This window comes from Neopelma chrysocephalum, unplaced genomic scaffold (assembly GCF_003984885.1).
Source record: "Neopelma chrysocephalum unplaced genomic scaffold, ASM398488v2 Primary Assembly neopelma1_252, whole genome shotgun sequence".
Taxonomy (NCBI): Eukaryota; Metazoa; Chordata; class Aves; order Passeriformes; family Pipridae; genus Neopelma; species Neopelma chrysocephalum.
The window spans coordinates 1845953-1864692 of NW_020897914.1; the positions used below are offsets into that span (position 1 = coordinate 1845953).

General features: G+C 44.3%; 1 protein-coding gene across 2 annotated transcripts in view; it reads left to right on the forward strand.

The window, feature by feature from the left end:
• STAG1 (stromal antigen 1) overlaps window positions 1-18740 on the forward strand; it is a 162584-nt gene that overhangs the window by 20195 nt on the left and 123649 nt on the right. For both annotated transcript variants that reach the window (XM_027703865.1, XM_027703866.1), the window contains exon 2: window positions 17727-17861. In XM_027703865.1, the coding sequence (XP_027559666.1) occupies window positions 17833-17861 (29 nt within the window). In that variant the 5' untranslated portion in view covers window positions 17727-17832. The remainder of the gene's footprint in view (window positions 1-17726; window positions 17862-18740) is intronic.

Consider the following 18740-nt stretch of genomic DNA (forward strand, 5'->3'; position numbering starts at 1 on the left):
TAACTTTTCAGGGGCATATATTCTAAAAATGAGAATATTGCATTTTTCAACTGGAGATGTTTCTTAGAGGAGGAGGCCAAAGGGGTTCTGCTGGTAGATCTGAACTTGGTGACAGGAGTGTAAGTAAGAGAATCTTCTCACATACAGGGTAAATATTAAAGATGAAAAGTTTGACCTGCAAGGATAATAATATTGATGCAAAATCTAATGTGTGTAAATACAAGCAGTTGGGAAGATCTGGACTTTGAGAGTGTTCTGGGGGAGTGTGACCGTACATGTGCACTTGTGACTGGGCTTTTGGCCTCAGTCAAAGTGTTTTACAGGTCTTTCTTCTGCCCTCTGTGGTGTTTTTATTATTGTAGATGTATTTATGCTGGTGTTTTAAAAAAAATAATTAGCCAGGAACGGTCATCACATTTTTTAATAACTTTCAAGACATTTTTTAATAACTTTAAGACATTTTACCTCTTTCCCAATGATTTCAAGATCTGATTCATGAAGCCATGATTGGCTAAATTCTGAATTTAAAAAAAGTTAATTACAGTGCAAGATTCTTGTTATAAAACTCGCAGAGCTGTGTTTGCTGGTATCTCACTGGGAAGATTAGGAGAAGCTTGATTGTCATCCTGAAACACTATTTTTTAATTAGCCCTGTGCCTCACTACTGCTGCCAACTGTCCACGGACAGCAGGGAAAATGTGCTCCCATCCTGAGGTGGGAAGGGAGTTTTTAAGTCTGTGCTTTTCTTGCTGTTGCTCAGTGTCAGATTGACTGTGTTTAGGAGTGGAAGGTTGGTTGGTTGTGCTCCTGCCTGCTCTGCTCACACCGTGCCCAATGCAGGGAGGAAAAGGTGCCCCTGGCTCTGGGCCTTGCTGAGGTGTTGGTCTCACAGCTCTCATCATGTATTTTATAGACATGTGGAAGGGTCAGACTTTCAAAGGTGGTCCGTGTTCCCCAAGCCAAAAGGGTTGGTTGGGATTCAGCTTTTAGAAAATGCTCCCTGTGAAATCCAGGGCACGTGGGAAGTCAGTGTTGGAACTGTTGCATACCTGAACCCAGCACGAGATTCTTGTTAGAGCTCCCCCAGCCCAGGCTGCTTGCTGAGGTCATGCCCAGGTTTGGGCAGTGTCTCTGGCTCCACTTTCTGGTCCCCGTGGTGTCCTCCAGGAGGATTTCAGGTGGCAGCAGTATTGTCAAAGGCTGGGTGCTGGGAGCCTGATGTTTATCTCAAACCAGAAAATGTTATCTGTGTTGTGTGAGAGAGTGATTAGAACTGGATTTAGTGTATGTGAGAAAGGAAATTGAAATCCTCTTCAAGGTCCCACTGGAGCTGGAAAGCACTGCAGTGTTTGTTCTGTCTCAGAGGCACAGAGGGTGCTTGGTGACACCCTGGTCACCCTTTGTGTTTTGTGGAGAATATTCTGCACTTGGCAATGCCCTGACCCCTCCCAGCTCAGCCAGGGCAGTCCATGAACGGCACAAGTGCCACAGCTGAGACAGGCAGAGGCCTGGCACTGCCCTGGCAGGGTGCAGGGTCAGGCTGGGCTTTGGGAGGCAGAGGCACCTGAGCTGCTCTGGGCAGAGCTGTGCTGCCTGCAGCTCCTGAGGGTTTCTCTCAGAGGATAACTGGCTGATGTTGGAGATGTGCTGCCTGCATCTCCTGGAGGCTTCTCTCCAAGGATAACTGGCTGATGTTGCAGATGTGCTGCCTGCATCTCCTGAGGGTTTCTCTCCAAGGATAACTGGCTGATGTTGGAGATGTGCACTGCTTTACTGGGGTTGTGCTTATCCCCAAGTGCTGTAACCAAACACTGGTGGACCCCTGGGCCCAGAGAAAGGGGCAGTGTGAGAGACTCAGTCTGATGACAGTCTTAGGAATAACTTGACCACAGGATTTCATGACCTCTACTGAGGTTGGAAGTGGGTACTCAATATTTTGTTTACTCAATGTGTTTTAAAATACACTGCTTCTTATTGCAGGCCTTTGACCCAACAGAAACCTATATTAAATTCTATTCCATACACTCCTATAGATGATTTTACAAATAGCTTGGCCTTGCTTACATTAGATATTCAGTGATACATAGGAGTGATTTTCCCCTTCAAGATCACAGTGAAGTTTTTTTAATACTTCATGAATTTTGTGCACTTAAACAGGAATGCAAGAGTTACATCTCATTGTTAAATATATGTAGTTTGTTTGTTTGTTCCATTGGTGGTGAGTCTGAGCCTGCAGTGGGTCTCCCAGCCCTTCCTTTTGGGGACATAAAGCCTCAGTGTGTGTTTGTTAATTTTTTTGGAGTGTGTGATGTGCTCCTCGGAGCCGTGGTTATTAATTGACAGATGAGTTACACTATGATGGCACTTAAAATGCACAACGTGTATTTCTGAAAGCAGTGGTTGCTATAGCAACTTTCTAGTAGGTCACTGGCAGTGTTGTGTGAGTGTGTGTGTATGATTTGGCTGTTAATGCAGACTAATACTGATAGAAAAATGAGAAATGGGAGAGGCAGGAAGGAGGTAGCCCTTCCCCCCTCCCTGTCCTCACCCCCAAAACAGGGTGAGAGAATTCTGTGCAGAAAATGCTTACTTAGGGTATTGCTTGTGTTGGCAAGACACTGGCTATCACCTGCTATAATTAGATGCTTTCTTTCTATTTATGCAAAGATTATAAGGAAACCTCCAAATTGCCTTAGTCTGACTCTGCTTTTTCTTTGACATCTTTAGAGCTTGGTTGGGAAGGGATTCCATGCTCAGTTGATTCCAAAGTGATGAGTTGTATTTTTTGAGCATTAATATCTATTTTTAAATATACACCTGTACTTTATGCTGGAAGTAGAAATTTTGAGAAATTGGATTTTTTTCCTCATTTGTAAGATCTTTCAGTGAGGGACAAAGCATCCCCAGAGCAATTTAGGCCAGCACAGACCTCCTGGGCCCGTTCTCCCGTGGCTGCTCCCATCTCTTCCCTGGCCCTGGTCCTGTGCTCCTGCAAGCAAGGCATGAGCCAGGTCAGGGAGCTGATCCAGATACAAACAACTGGAAAACAGTGTCTAAACTTGCTGGATGATTTCCTGGATTGTGCCAGTGGGCAGAAAGCTGTGCCAGGACAGCACAGGAAGAGGGAGGAGGAGGATAGGGACTGCAGGGCAGGGCAGTGACCATGGGTGGGCAGGGCAGTGGCCACAGGTGGTCCTGCCTGGGGTTTCCAGGGATTCATTCAGATGTTATTTCCCACTGACTGTGCTTTAGTTTGCTCTGAAACATAACTTAAAGTACTGTGCAGAGGACTCCAGCCCAAATTCTTTGCATTTGCATTTTTCCCCATTGTAGTTCTCTATAGTCCCTCCTGGGTTTTTGTTTGTTTTTTTATTTTTACTGCTCTGATTCGAGAGCATTCATGTGTCTCTGTTAGTGCCCAACCTACAGCCAGGCCATTGTTTCAGTCTCAAATTAACACTGCCTTAAGATTTTAGGAGATGAATGATTTAAGGGAGCACATCCTAGATTGTGGTAAATGAAGAGAATGTCAGGTGTAGGAAGTGTTCTGTGGCACTGTGATCTACTGGATTTTTCCCATGTTCTGCTGTGGAGTGTTTCATGGGAACTTTTTGTGCTGCCTCTTTTGTTCTCCCAAGCCCCGACCCAGCTGCATTTGCAATTGAATCAATCTGGGGGAGTTGTGCTGCTCTCTGGGGGAGCAGGGGGACCATGGCAGGGAGAGCAGGGAGGGCAGTGGGGCTGGAGCTCCTTTGCTCCCTTCTCTTCTTTTCCAGTGTCTCCTTCTCTCCCGTCAGTAATTTGCTGAGGTGTCCAAGCTGCCCCAAAAGAAGGAGCAGGAACATGTGGGGAGGAGGAGGAAAGCAGGGGCTGCATTTTTGACCCATCAGATTAGTTCAGCTATTGTGTGAAACCTCAGCCCAAAACTCCACTGGAAAAGAAAATCTCTGGTCCATGTTTTCTTTCTTTTTTTATTCCCTGATATGTAATCATGTTCTCTGTTTTGAGAACTTGATTTGTGAAAGTACTAAGTGTTGATATAACCACTGGAAAAAAACCTTCCTCGACACTTTCTTAGTATTCAAATGATTGCAGAATGCTTTATTAAATATACTCATGTGTACTGTGTGCTCTAGAAAAGCTTGCTCTGACTTTGCCTCAAGGGTGAAGGCAATGCTTATAGATTAGTGGTTACATTTATTTGAATAATTTGTAGGGAGATGGAGTTAGAACCAGGTACAAGAGAAATGGAAACTTGTGTCTTCCTTGTATTTTCTGTAAGGATTGTTCCTAGAGGAAGTGTTCCCTTATTTAACTCCTGGGGTTACAATTTTTAGTTAGAACTTGCTCTTATCTCATGGGGGTTGAGACTGTTTAAGGAAATGCTTCAAAATACTCTCACTGCTCTTCCAGCCTGACAGCCTCAGATATCAGTTACTGGATGTATTTTCATTTTATGTAACTGTGTAAGAGACACTCCAAATCCTCTGACTGTAGTTCCATAGGGCAGAAGAAAGTATCTGCAAATTCTTCAACATTTAAAACTGTGTGGTCTGATCCCTCCTCTGCAAAAACAAAAGCCAAGGAGTCTTATGAGGAAAATATCCTCTTGTGTGGATGAGCTGCTGGAATTTCCCCCTCTCTGGAGAGCCTCAGCTGCTCTATTCCAGAGCTCCTGTGAAGTTTCAGGCAGTTTTACCAGCAGTGCTGTGAGAACTGTGCCTTTTCCATTTTCAGTGCCTTGTATTTGATGGTAGAAGATAATTCTCTTCTAGGCGAGAGATTTTCTTCTTTCCTCATCTGTTCATTTTTCCTTTTTCTTAGTGTGCCATTCACCAGGAAGAGGTTAGTAAGGCTGTCTGGATCTAAGCAGAAGGTTGAGATCTGTAACTGAGCAGAGGATGCTGTGAGCAGCAGGTGTTGTTGTGTTCCAGTTGTTGGAGACAGTGAGATCCGTGCTCTGAACACCAACCTGAATTCCCCCACTCTTGCCCTCAATGGAGCTTTGACCTTCCACAGACACTGAAACCAGGAGATACCCCTGGACCCCTCCCACGTTTTTGTAAAGCTTTGGTTGTATCAGGAAAGGCTCAGGATTCCCCATTGTTCCTGTTGTTGGGTCCCTGGGAGATGCTGGGTTGTGCAGCCTGGCTCCTGGAGATCAACTCCCGATTTCTTGTGTTGCCTGTGAGGATCTCACTTCAGCTGCTCTGTGTTTCGGGTCTATTGGTAATCAATGCTCTGTTTTCCTTCTCAATTCACAGTCAAGGTTAACTGTCTTTGGGGATCGAGGTGGGGAAGAAGTTTGGTTGCCTTTTTCCCATGGCAGGGGACAGGGCTTGGGTTTGGTTGCCGGAAAATCCCATATTCTGGTTTTCCAGTACCACAGAGTTTCCTCTCTGTTTGGGTATCTTTAGAAAAATAAAGCACTCTGCCAGTTCATGCTGGAGCTGTTAAAACCTTCATTCCCAACATCATGGAGCAGCTTTCATCTGAGGGCAGCCTTTCCAAGGGAGGCAAGACCTTTCTTCTGTCTCTGTTTAAGTGGGCTAAGCTTTATCTAAGCTATTAGATTAGGCTGAAAACCACTGCATTGGTCCCATGAACTGTTTCAGTAAATATCTCCCAGATGAAAAAGTTCTTCCTTGTCTAGGGGGAAGGACTGCTGTCAGTGTTACTGGGAGAAAGCACTTCTGGCTTTAAAGTTGGGACACAGACCCTGCTTGCTCAGACACTGTCACACTAATTGCAGTTTAGGCCCCTCAGCTCAGGAAGGACATTGAGGTCCTGGAGCAGGTCCAGAGGAGAGCAACAAGGCTGAGGAAGGGACTGGAGCACAAGTCCTATGAGGAGAGGCTGAGGGAGCTGGGGCTGTTCAGCCTGGAGAAGAGGAGGTTCAGGGGAGACCTCCTCACTCTCTGCAACTCCCTGACAGGAGGGGGGAGCCAGGTGGGGGTTGGTCTCTTTTCCCAGGCAACTCTCAGCAAGACAAGAGGGCTCGGTCTGCAGCTGTGCCAGGGGAGGTTTAGGTTGGAGATTAGAAAGAATTTCTTTCCAGAGAGGGTGATCAGCCATTGGAATGGGCTGCCCAGGGAAGTGGTGGATTCTCCGTCCCTGGAGGTTTTTAAGATGAGACTGGATGTGGCATCAGTGCCATGGGCTGGGAACCACAACGGGGTTGGATCAAGGGTTGGACTTGATGATCTCAGAGGTCCCTTCTAACCCAGCTGATTCTGTGATTTTATGATCTGCTTGGCTGAGTAACTGTTCAGAATCAAAAAAAGGTGGAGCACGTTTTGGTGTTCCTGCCCTGTTCCTTCCTGCAGTAAATCCAGCAGTTCTCCTTCACAAGTGTCCTTGTGTGTGACACCTCCTGTGCAGGGTCCTCAGCACCCTCCCTGGGCTGGGCAGAGCGGGACATGTGGGTGATGCTCTGAGCTGTGTCCCCATAAACAGGACAAAAGCAGCTGATCTGGACCTGCCTCCACCCTCAGCACAGCCCTGGGCTCAGCTGGGCTTGGTTTCAAGACCAACCTTGGCAGGTACCTGTCCTGACCTTCTGTCAGCTCTGGTTGCGTTTGGCAATGTTAGGAATTGTCAGGGGCTGGAGGCAAACGGCCTGGTTGGGAAATCCCTGGGAAATGGGACTGAACCAGCTCCTTGTCCAGGTCATGCATTGGCCTCTGTGTTGGTGCCTCTGTTCCTGGTGTTGCAGATAACACTGGTTTGGGTTTTCAGCTGGGCCCATTTGGAACTGGGCTGTCAACTGGTTGCAGTGTGATCATCCTCTTCCCTCTGTACAGTCACTCCTGTATCTGGAGCAATGAACAAGCAATGAAAGAAATACCAGTTTTATTCCAGTGGGTTTTTTTCCAGGGAAGTTTCCCTTTTCATGGATTTATTGTGGTGTGCAAGATGTTTTTAAACAGCAAAGAATAGACAGTTTCACCCCCTGCCAGTTCTTGCTGGGGTTGTTGACTAACCAAAATTAATCTCAGCACTGAATGACAAAAGCTTTTCTTCAGGATTATTTACTGGGCTAAAGTAAATCTTGTTCCCAGGTGCTAATTTGTCATTTCCCTGGTGACATTTGCATTTTGGACTGTTGCAGAACTATCACCAGTTTTACACAGTATTTGATAATGACTGATCTCCTATTTCTTATAATTTCATTGATTTTGTGTGACTGGGGACACTGGTGGGCAGCCAGCCCTGGTTACCTGAGCTTTCATTTCTTGAGTCTTTGGGTTCTTCTTTTCCTGCCATGTCTGACTCTGCATCAGGAAGGGTTTGTAGGTGCAGGTAATGTATTTTTTAGGTCAGTTGATATTGCTGTGAAAAAGTAGGCAAGCTCCTGGATCAAGCTGCTTTAGGTTGCAATAAAACCCCAATCCTCAAGCTCAGAGCAGGTAGAAAGCAATTAATTGCTGTGAGCTGTGCTGAGGTGTGGGGAGGGATTGTCTGTGGGGCAGAGAGAGAAGTTACAGGGATGGAGGCAACTAATGTGGGATAAAGCCACTTTCCCTTGTGAGTCAATTATTTAAAATGACTGTGAGTTTTTATTTTCCAGCCATGTGCTTTCCTAAGTGTTCAGGATCAGGAGTGAGAACTTCGGGGTGGAATGGTTTTGTTGTGGGAAGTGTTTGCTGGTAAACCATTCCTTTGGTGTTTGCTGCCAATCCTGTTGTTGTTCACCTGTGTAGTTTTGGGGAAGCCATCGTGGGCCTTTGGTGAATGATGTTAGTGTGGGATCTGTGGATCTGGGTTTGAACTTTGACTGCAGTATGAGGTCACCTGGCAAACACGTTGCAAGGCTTTTGATTTTTGGCTCCAACGTGTTTGAATGTGTCCACTGAAAAAATGGGCTTCTCCTCACTGGTTTATTGTGGAGTCGGGATGTTTTAGGATTGGAGGGTGAGAGGAAGGTATTTCAAGATGTCCTTTTCCAGGGGAGGGTTCAACTGTAGCTGAAGCAAGCCATGAGCAGTGCCCTGTGTAATAATGGGGGATGGACAGTGGGCAGAACACCAGGGAGGTTTGTGCAGCTCTTTCCAAGCGCTGCTGGGATTTTGTGTGACCGTGTCTTTGGGGAGGGTTCTCGTTAGATCAGTGGGGTGCAATGAGGAGCACCCACCCTCCCAGCACACACTGGGGCTCTTGGGAAGCTCCCTGGCTTCATGGCTTGTTGGAGTCGCACGTGGTTGGCTCGGTGACAGGAGGAGTGTTGGTCTGGTGGACAGGGAACCATCGGCAGTGTGGGCTCTGGGAACAGTCTGATAGGAAGTGTCTGCTTGGTATCACACACTGGAGGACTTTGAAAGTGTATGAGTTTTCACAGTGAAAAATAGGGGTCATCTGTGTGTTTTAGAAGAAGGGTAGGCCTGGTTGTATCCTCAGAATCTTTCCTTGGGGATGCCCATGAGGATTTTGGCGTGTTTATGGGTCTGCTCCAGTGCCTTTAGACTGGGGCATTGTCAGGTTAGGATGGATTGAAGGGGTTTAGCAGCATATGGACTCTGGAGTTACTGTTCTTGTAAGGCAAAATTTGGTTTCACAGAATGAGAAACTGGTGATCTGACTTAATATGCTTGTGGCAGCATTGGTGGTTTGGTGAGGGATGATTTGAATGGGGTGGTTTGTAGGTGCAGTTTGGTTTGTCTTGTGGATAACCAGCTCACTGAATAGTGAAGGGAAATTCTTTAATGTGTTCTGATGGGTTTTGTTCCATCTATTGTACTTGGATGAAAGACCTGCCAGGCCTCTCAGTCTTGGGGAGCACCTAAAAACCTTCCTGGAGTGGGAGAAGTGTGTTGCTTAGTTCACTGGGAGGAGAACCTGGAGCAAGTGGTAATGAAGAGGTACCAGGTCAGAGTTGGCAGCTTGTTCTGCTGATTGTCAGGGTGTGGGATCACTGACAGCTCTTCCTGTGGTATCCAGGACATGGTGGGATTTAGGGCTTGGGTGCTGTTTCCTGGAAAGGCTGCAGTTGTGCCTTGTTTCAGAAGAGGGACTGGAGTGTTGCCAGACAGAGGTGAAGGGTGTCTGGTTTGATTTGATGTTGCATTTCATCAGGAAATTGTTGGGGTTGGGAAGTAGAGTTTGATTCTGTAAATTATATACATATATATTTCTATTTAATGACTTCTGAATAACTTAATCTTTTATGGTCTGCTACTTTTTAGGGCTCTTGTTCAGTTTTCAAAAACTCTTTTTTAGGAACTTTTCAGGGGTGTGTGATTTAGGTTCTCTGGCTAATGGATAGAGGAAGGATATGGAAATGACTCCCCCTCCATGGTAAATCCATATATGCTGTCAGTACTTCAGCAGAGTGTCAAGAATCAAGAGGAAGAAAATCTGTGCTGCTGGAGCTCTCTTATGTTAAAGCAAATGGGATTTTTCCTTAATCATTTACAGAGTTATCTGGGCTAAAAATATTTAACAATGGAAGAAAACCAGCTTTTTTATGTTTCTTGTTGAAATTTATTCCTGCTTACATGAGGAGCATCAGTGAACCCCTGCCCAGTTAATGGCAGTACAAGTTAAAAATGGTTACTAAAAGCAGGGGTGTTCAGACTGCCTCACTGCAGAGACATTGCTTTATGCTCCTTAGAAAATGCTGGGGTTTTTATTTATATTTATACTTAATTATTTATATATTTATTATTTATATATTTAAATATTAAATATATATTTATATTTTATTTATATTTATTTTATATTTAATAATCCCTTTATTGAATGCAACCTCTCTTCTGAGGAGCCCAAAACAAGAGGGATTTAATAACTAAAGAAAATCTACATACCCTCATGCACACCAAGAGATGATATTTGAGTGAACAGGTGAAACAGATGCCAATGAGCTGCATCAGGAGAGGGTTCAGCTGAGAGGGAGCGGGACAGGAATCCATGGGGTTTTGTCATTGGAGCATTGCTGAAGTCCCTTGGGAAAACTGGCACTCTGGGATCTTCCAGTTCCTGAACTGACAGCACTGAAAGATTTTCTTGGCCTAAAACTTTGTCAGGTTGTGTCTGGAGCAAGTGTGTGGATCCTGAGCAGAGGCTTTCAGTCCCTCAGTCCCACCTGGACAGTGCCCAGGAGTGTTTGCTGCTCCAGCACTTGGGACACCTCCGGAAGGCCGAGCGTCCTGACGGCTCTGGCAGTGAGGGAGCTGATGGAGCTGCTTCTGGAAGCTGGGAGTGTGAGACAAGTGGTTTTCTGAAGGTTCAGTGTTCAGTGGTGGGAGTGCTTTAACACAGTCCTCAACACCACCTTCTTCTTTTAAAGAACCACTGTGTCTTCATGTCCTTTTGAGGCGAGGGTACTGTTACACTTCAGAGTGCTCCTGCATTTTCTTCTGCGTGGCACATGCAGGAGTCTCTCCATTAACCATTAAACTTCCTTTCTGTCAGCAACTGAGGAATTAGTATTTTAGTGACCTTATTTTCATCCAGCCTTGGTGCACGTCCCCCGTGAGTTCAAATGAGGACCAGAATCAGTCGCTTCCCAGAGTTTTTAATTTATATGTGACTTCAAAATGCATGTTCTCTTTTATAATCTGGACAAAGTGTTCTGTGGTTCCTCTTCAATTTCTCCTTGGAGTCCCATATGAGGAGAAAAGACAAAGAGAACAAAACCCTGAACCATTCTGAGTTGTTTCCTTTATTCCAGCATTCTGCATGTCAGGCTTTGCTTCTTTTTGTGAAAATTGGTTTTATTGTTGGCAATTTTCCAGATGCAATGAATAATAGAACACCAGATGTCCACTGCTGAGAAAAATTACAGATGAGTAAACACTTTCCTGAGGTAGCATAAAAATCTATTAACGGTGGTTCTGGTGTGCCTGTGGCCTGTGTGTGCCCTTGGCCTGCTGTGCTCTGTGCTGCAGGGAGAGGAAGATCCAAGGCCTTGTGTCTGACTCCACCAGGGATCCCTGCCTTCCTCTACATGTCAATTGTTTTGCAGGAATAAGCACTCACTGAAGTCCTTGAGTATGAGTTCAATCACTGGATTTAATTTTAATTATTGTCACACATGGGTTTGACTGAGGGTAAGGCCACAGAAGCACTAGAAGAAGTGGGGGTTAAGGAGGGATATTGAGGGTTTGTGTAGCTCTCAGCCTTTCCCCCCAGCAGCACAGGAACAGTTGCCCTGTGTTTTCAGACCCAGAGCAGGCTGTGTTCCAAATGCCTGGGCTGTTTTTTCCCAGCCATTTCAATCTCCTCGGAATAACCTTTTACTACAGGCTTTACCAGCTGTACCTGACAAACACCACCCATCTGTTTGGGAAAAGTAAAAATCTTCAGTGGTGGATAATTCCCATTTGATTGAGCAAACTATTGGAGTGCTTCACTAGCCCTTGCCACGTGTGTGTGTCTCACCTGAATTTGCCTTGCTGCTGTACCAACCCATTGCTTGTCCTGTTCTCGCTGAGAAACAGAGTTTGTTCTCCCTCTCCACAGCATCAGTTTTTACCTATGGAAAAGGAAGTCCTCCTCCTTCAGTCTTGTGCAGCTGTGCTCTCCTGTGCTCAGGCATGTCAAAGTGTCCTGGAACCCTGGCTTGGCCCACTGAAACCAGCTGTGCACAGCCCTGAGAAGTTTGAGGCCATTTTAGTGAGCTGAATTGGCTTACTGAGAAATCAGCTGAGCAGGGTAGTCCTTTTGGGGGGAAGCATTTAATTATCTTGATAGTTTTAAATTGTCTTGATAACTCACTGTTATGGTGGCTCTTTCACTATTCAGTCTTTTGCAAGTTTTTATTGATTGCTCAATCTTTGTTTGGAGGATGACTGCACAGTTTCTATGACAGGCAAAATCTCTCTCAACTTAAAATTTGTCCCCTGGGCTTTTTTGTGACTCTCAGTTCTCTTGCATCATCTTGAAAAGATGATTGAGTTTATCTTCTCAAGATTCCTGAGCTCTGGAAATACAGGTGCAGAGGAGCAGCAGGCTTCAAGGATCCATCTGTTCACGCTCAGTTGGAGGGTAGTAGACCCTAACTTTGTAGAGCCCCTTTCATGCTGTGTGTTTTGTGTTCAGAGCAGGTAGGCAGGAGGCTGGTGGATGGCTGGTGTTACCCTAAGGGACAGATGGGAAGGAGCAAGTCGTTAATTTAGACATTAATCACCCAGATATTGGACTAATATTAGAACTCAGTGCCTCAACTCTTAGTCTTGTGCAGTCAGACCATAATTATTTGCCTTATGAGTGACGGAGTGGCCGTAGCCCCCAGTGATCTCAGTGCTAGTTGTGAATGCTCAGTGCTGCAGAAAATCAGGTCAAGTGTCTCACAGAGTGAGAGCCTGAAGAGTCTGTAAGAATAACAAAGGGAAAGCAATGTTTTCATGTGCTCAGTCCCTCAAATTTGTGTTTATTTAAAACAATAATTACAAATTGAAAAGCATGACGTTTCTGTTCTTGAGCAAGCCAGGTCTACAGGCAATTGTTTGCACAAAGCATTAATTAGTACTTATAGTATTGACCATCATAGGCATTAGAGGAAAGCAGTATATGATAATATAGTTAAAAGCTATTGGAGTAAACACTGGAGATCAAACAGAATTGTCTGAGTGATGTGTGACATTTAAACTAATGTTATAAGCATGGTTAAAAGATTGTATCAGCTTTCCTGTGTGATCTTGGTGTGGGTGCTTTGGCACAGCCTGCACAGTACAGGAATTAGCTGCTACCTTCTGGAAACAGGAGCAGGAGATACAGCAAAACTGATTGGGTTTGGCAGTTCACACATTTTTAGAGAAGAGAACTAAATATAGAAACGTGGCAGTAGGACTCAGAGGTTTTTGGTTTTGTCTTGTAAGACTTTTCTTCCCGGCTCTGAAGGAGTGATTTGTGTAACCTTTCAGTGCGAGGTCTTGCATTTGTAAAGGGGAAGAGCACAGAATAACATCGGACCCTCAAAGTGAGGCTTGAGGTGATTTTTCTGGCTGACTGGGCAGGACCTTTCTAGGCTGAAAGCATTTGGTGAGAGGAAGCAGCAACAGCTGTTTTGCCTGTAGAGTCAGTTCTACACGTTGGTGCAACTGAGGGAACGACTGCAGTTGAGGGCAACGTTAAATGGACAGCTCAGGGTTGCCACGAGATAGTTCTTGTTCCCACAGGTGTGTGACATGGCTGGAAATACCTGTAAAGAATGGCTGTTGATGTGCCTTTGCAGGTTGGGAACTGTCCACCTGTCCAAGGATCCTACTGGCATGGTGGCAGCGACAGCAGAGGCACACTGGAGAGGGGTGTGCAGTGCTCCTGGTGATGTGTCTGCTATGATTTTGAGGGATGTAGGAAGTGGAGCTGTGCTAAGCCTTGTTGCTGCTGCTATTTCCTCCTCCTGTCATGGTTTGACTGGATTAGGAATGCTGGAATGCTGCAGACCATGGATGGGCAGAGCTTGCTGTGCCCTGTAAGCAGTGAGGAACTCATTAGTGCTCAGTGATAATTTTTCTATCACTTGGATTTTCAATCCTGCTTTAAGTACTCACTAAAATGTGATAAAGTGAAATACGGATTTTGCAGGGAAGATGGCAGGAAGGATGTAAGTGTTGTGCCCAAGGCCTTGTGTGGGGTTGGATAAATCAGTAAAAGCTACAATTGCTCTGCCTGCATGTGAGATCCTCTCTCATCTCTCACCCGGTTAATGGAAGGGTTGGAGCTCTCCCTGGGTGAGCAAAGCAGGATTGTTTGTGCTGGGGGGGCCATTCCTCAGATGTGTTTTTTAGACAAGAATATTAAAATCTTGTCTCTAAAGTGACTATGAAAAGCTGGAGTTTTCCAGGTGTTGTTTTGGGGTGCTGAGCAGTGCCATGGCACCCACCGTGTGTTCCTGCAGGGAGCACTGAGCGAGGGAACAGAGACATTTTCTCTGGAAAATGAGGGTATGGTGTGCAAGCACTACCAATTAATGGTAGAGGACATTGCTCTGGTTGTTGGAGCCGTTGTTGGACTAATTTTGCACTCAGATGGGACAAAGTCACTTGGTCAACAAGGGATGGATTTTGACCTGGGAGTCAGTCTAATACCAATTCCCTTTTGGTTTGGAAATCTTCCAGGCAGTGGAATTATTTATGTTGTAACTTTCATTGCCAGATTTAGTAGTTGGGTTTCTTTGTTATATTTGTTTGTTTTAAGGTTTGGTTTCAGCTTTGGAAGGTGGAGCTACCCAGTTCATTGTAAAGTTAATTGACCTTGATTTGGTTGTTGCAACCAGAGAGTTGCTTGGCAGGACTCTGTCAGGTTTCAGGGATTTGTCAATCTTTTCATTCCTTTGGTTTTTGGCTACCATGGGTAAATTACTCCAGCGCCAAAGAGACAAATAAACAACCTAAGGACTGCAAAAAATGTAGGTAGCTTTGCATGTTACTGGAAACTACAGGAAATATTGATAGAATGCGTGTATTGGATTCATTGTTGTAAAATTGTAGAGCCTTTTTTAAAGCTGAGCTCATTGAGACACTTACTGAAGAAAAAGTATAATAAACCTGACAATTTACTAGAAAATACATTTTTTACAGAGGAAGCCTTATATAATGGTTATTATGTCTGCCCTGATTAATGGGCATGGTTGGAACACAGAGGCAAAAAAGGGAAACTTGTTTCCCAATGCATGTTTAAACTGACTGGTGTTTTCAGCTGCCTGCTTTATATTTCTCTATAGGTCATTTTAACTGTGCCAGCATAAATTTATGTCATCTTTAAATATAGATGTGCAGGTTCAAAAAGCTGCAAACATGCAAAGGTCATTAAAATTGAGACTGAATGGAAACGTCAGACTTTTTTTTTTAAACTAAAATAGAAGCATGTTAAAGGACTGTGGTGTGTTTATTATAGTTTAAATAACCCAAAATGAAATGTTCCTCCTCCTGCTCTTCTGTTCCTCAGTGTAAAGGCGACAAAATGGGAATATGTCTCAAGCTTTCAGGATATTTTTATCAATGGCTTTATTCTCAGGCTGAAGAGACAGAGGTGTTTCTTTTACTAAAACCAGAATAAACATGAAGGTTCATATTTGTGTAGTCTGTAAGGATCAATGAATTTTCCACAGTTCTGAGCATGCACAGCCTGTTATTAGTCACTACAGGGCCTTATTTTATTTCCAAGCCACTCCTAAGCAATGTGGGTGATTAATTTAAGGGTGCCCTTTGGAAGGAGGTGGTGGTGTTTCTGTGAGTGAGAGGAATGTTACTGGTGATGGAAGTTGCAAGGCAGTGATCCCAAGGCCGGTCAGGGTTTCCTGATTCAGCTGTGTGGGCTGAGGAAGCAGGAGTTAGGACAGGACATGGGAGCAGGATACCCAGCAGGGCTGTGCTGGATGGGTGTGAGGGACACAGCTGGTTGGGCTGTGGAATGGAGAGCTGTTATTCTGTGTAACACTCCACTCCTGGCCAGTCCCACACAAAGTGCAGGATTGTGTTGTTTCTTTTTGGGCTCCTGCCTCTGAGCTGTTCATTTGCTGGCTTGTCAGCACTGACAGTTCTTGTACTTTATTACAAGAGAGCAGAAGGGCAGCTGTGTCTCTTCAGATGGTGCAGTCTGGACCAGAGCACACGGGTGGGTTTGTTCCAGCCCTGTTCTGCAGTTCCCTCTTTGGCACAGGGGCACAGAGAGCCCCCCAGGCCCTCGCAGTTCCCTGGGTGTCAGGTCTGCCCCCACCACCACGTCAAGGCTGTGGGTCCAGTCACCTCTGAAACAGTTCCTCTCTTCTGCTTCTGACTCTTTATACCCTTCACCCCATACTTTCTTTCAGGCTAAGGCTTTGCTTTTCAAGTAAGTTCTCTCTGAGGAAGTATCCTTTTCCCAGTCTGTGAAAGCACTTCCCTGGAGTGGGTGTGTGCTGCTGGTTACTGCAGCTGAGCATGCACAGCCCAGCAGTTGTGAAGGGTGAACTAGGTTAAAAGAGAAAATTAAATAGAAAAATCCCATGTAGCAGTTGTGCAGGATGCTTTAAACATGTGTGGGAAATAGCTCACGTGGAACACACATAAATTTTCTTAAACTTCTTTAGAAAGCTTTTCTGAAAAACAAGCTTGCCCAGTATCCTGGGCAGATTAGACAATCTGAAGATTCAAGCTGGATAGGTTTCCTTTGAGGCCCAGTTAGCATAGGCACGTGTGTACAAAAAATACACCTTTTTCTTCAGCTGGGTTCCCATTGTAGTGAACTTCTCCATTTCAGAGGTCTAAGCACTGCCTTTATTTTGTTGTGTAGGAAATCAACTCAGAACTGACTTCAGTCTGATGCTGGGTTTGTTTATAACAAATCTTACCAGTGTGTGAAATGGTTGCTTTATGTTGTGGACTGGGCATGCCATTCCCCTTTAAACCATAGTAATGGGCAGTGTCTCTAGTGAAGAAACACTGTTTTGGAAATGGCACAAATAGCATATATGACATTTTTTGTTGCTGAAAAATTCAGTCTAACTTTGTGTCCTGGTGAAACTGGAGAGCTTTTCCATCAACATGGCTGTGGAAAATAACCCCCTTTAAACCATAAGTGTTAGAGTGGTACCTTTAACTCCAAACAAACCTCTCTCCTTTGATGGCATTTGTTTTGCAACAAAGTGGCTTACTAATTATATGGTAATTAGTGGCCAATTAAATGACCAATGAGATGGCAGCATATAGAGAAAAAATTAAATTTGATGCTGAGACACTGTAAATAAAACTGTTGGTAGCATGAAGTACCAAGTACTAGAAGAACTAGTTGTATGCAACTGTGAGTCTAATTGGAACTGTAGTATCCAGAGGCAAAAAAGTATTCATGGTGTACAGTTTGGTAAATAAACAATGATGTGGTATAGTAGGATGGAAATAATAATTTAATGTTGCACTGTTTTGTTTAGAATGGTGCACTTCCAGTTAGGTCCTGTGTCTGGTGCAGGTCACGTTACCTCTTCCTGCCTTGATTTTCCTGCTGCCCTGTGCAACGCTATTAAAGCACAGAAAAACCTGCCTATGAAATTAAGTATTTAAATATCAGTGTTTGAACATATCGCATGTTTTAAAATCATGCAGTTGGTATTCATTGCCATTGCTCAGCTGTAGTACTCTGTGCAGCTCTTTATATTACCCCAGGACCTGTAAAAGGGGAGAATGGAACAAATCATTTTGGTTTCTCCAGAACTTGCATTTTCTGGAAGAATAGGATGGCAGTTGTGTGCTTTATTACATTGAAGATTATTGAATCTGTCACATTGTGCTGTTATTTAGTGGTGAAGTCGCGTCTGCTGCGATTAGTCAACTCCTTGATTGGTCTTTTGGGTAGAGAGATGTTACTAGTGGGTGTAGTGGTACCACAGAGGCAGTCTGGTTTATTATTTAAACTTACAACTTCACTTCCATCAAGTTAAAGTACCTTCTGTTGCAGTTACACACTTGCACAGCTTCTGACTGCTCTGTGAAGTTCAGTCACATAAAACTGTGAGCCAGGGAGTCTGAATTAGTGTAGTGCCATTGAAACATAAATGTGTTAAATATGGGAGGTAATGCAGAACACATAATTTTTTAATTATTTTTTTTAATTACGCTAAGTGCCCAAACAGAATTGTAAAAACTGAATGCAAGAATATGATCAAGCTGTTCTGGGGCCATCCGTTCTAAATTTCATGTGGTTTAATAGTAGTGCTACTTCAAAATTGTCCTTTTTTGTTGACAGCGCTTTTTATTTGATGTATGAGTGTTTTGGAATCACATCTAACAATTTTTTTCTCTCTCTTACAGACTGGACTTTGACATTCTTTTCATGAAAGAGGTTTCCAAGTAGTTGTCTTATAATAACTTTGAGAAGAAGTTCTATGTAGCTCTTACTTTTAAGAGTGCTGCAAAAATGATTACTTCAGATTTGCCAGTACTACAGTGAGTATACGTTTCTCTCTGTATTTGAAATCTTTGCTTTTAAAAAGGTTGAAGTAAACAGAGAGGTGATTGTGAGGATAAAGCACAAGCTTGAGAGAAGTACAGGTTAGTGTGACTGTACCAGGCCTTCTCTGTTTTCATACGCTGAAAAACTGTGTAAAAGAACATAAATCACGTAATCTAAAAGGTATTTCTTTCTATGTATGGAGATTTAACTTTTGCCATGAAAAGCAAAACAAGATCTCTGCTACTTTTACGCTTCTGAATGTTGTGAGATTTCAGAAGCATGTATTGGTTTTGGTTGTAACCGACCACGTTGTATATTCCCGTTGTGCACTTTCTTACCATGAGCTGGATTTATTGTGCAAAAAGCCTTTCTTTGGCTGCTGCAGTTGAAGACAGCAAGTGGCTTGGACATGTTTTGGTCTTGCTGGGAAATAGGAGTGGCTTATACAAATGGGAACACGGCTGGGCCTGGAGAAAGTGAACTGCTGGGAAGAACAGAGTGGAAGTTTGTAATGAGAGGCGCTGGAGAGTAAATCAAGTAGAGTTAGGAAGGAATTTTGGAGAGAGGAACCTACTCCCCTCCTCACAGGGCAGGGGGAGAACACGAGGTGAAGAAGCTGGTGGGGCGAAGTAATGACAGGGAAATAACAACAGGCCAAACAGGCTCAGCTTGGGGAAAATTAATTTATTGCTAATTAAAAAGGATTTAGATGATGGTGAGAAACAAAGACAAAACCCACAAAGTGTTCCCTCTTCCCTGTCCTTTCCCCAGTTCCCCCCCTGCTCCCCTCAGAGCCTCCCCACACTGCTCCCCTAATGGATCACTCACCTCACAGAGCCCCCTCCTCGTCCCCTCATGGATCGCTCACCTCA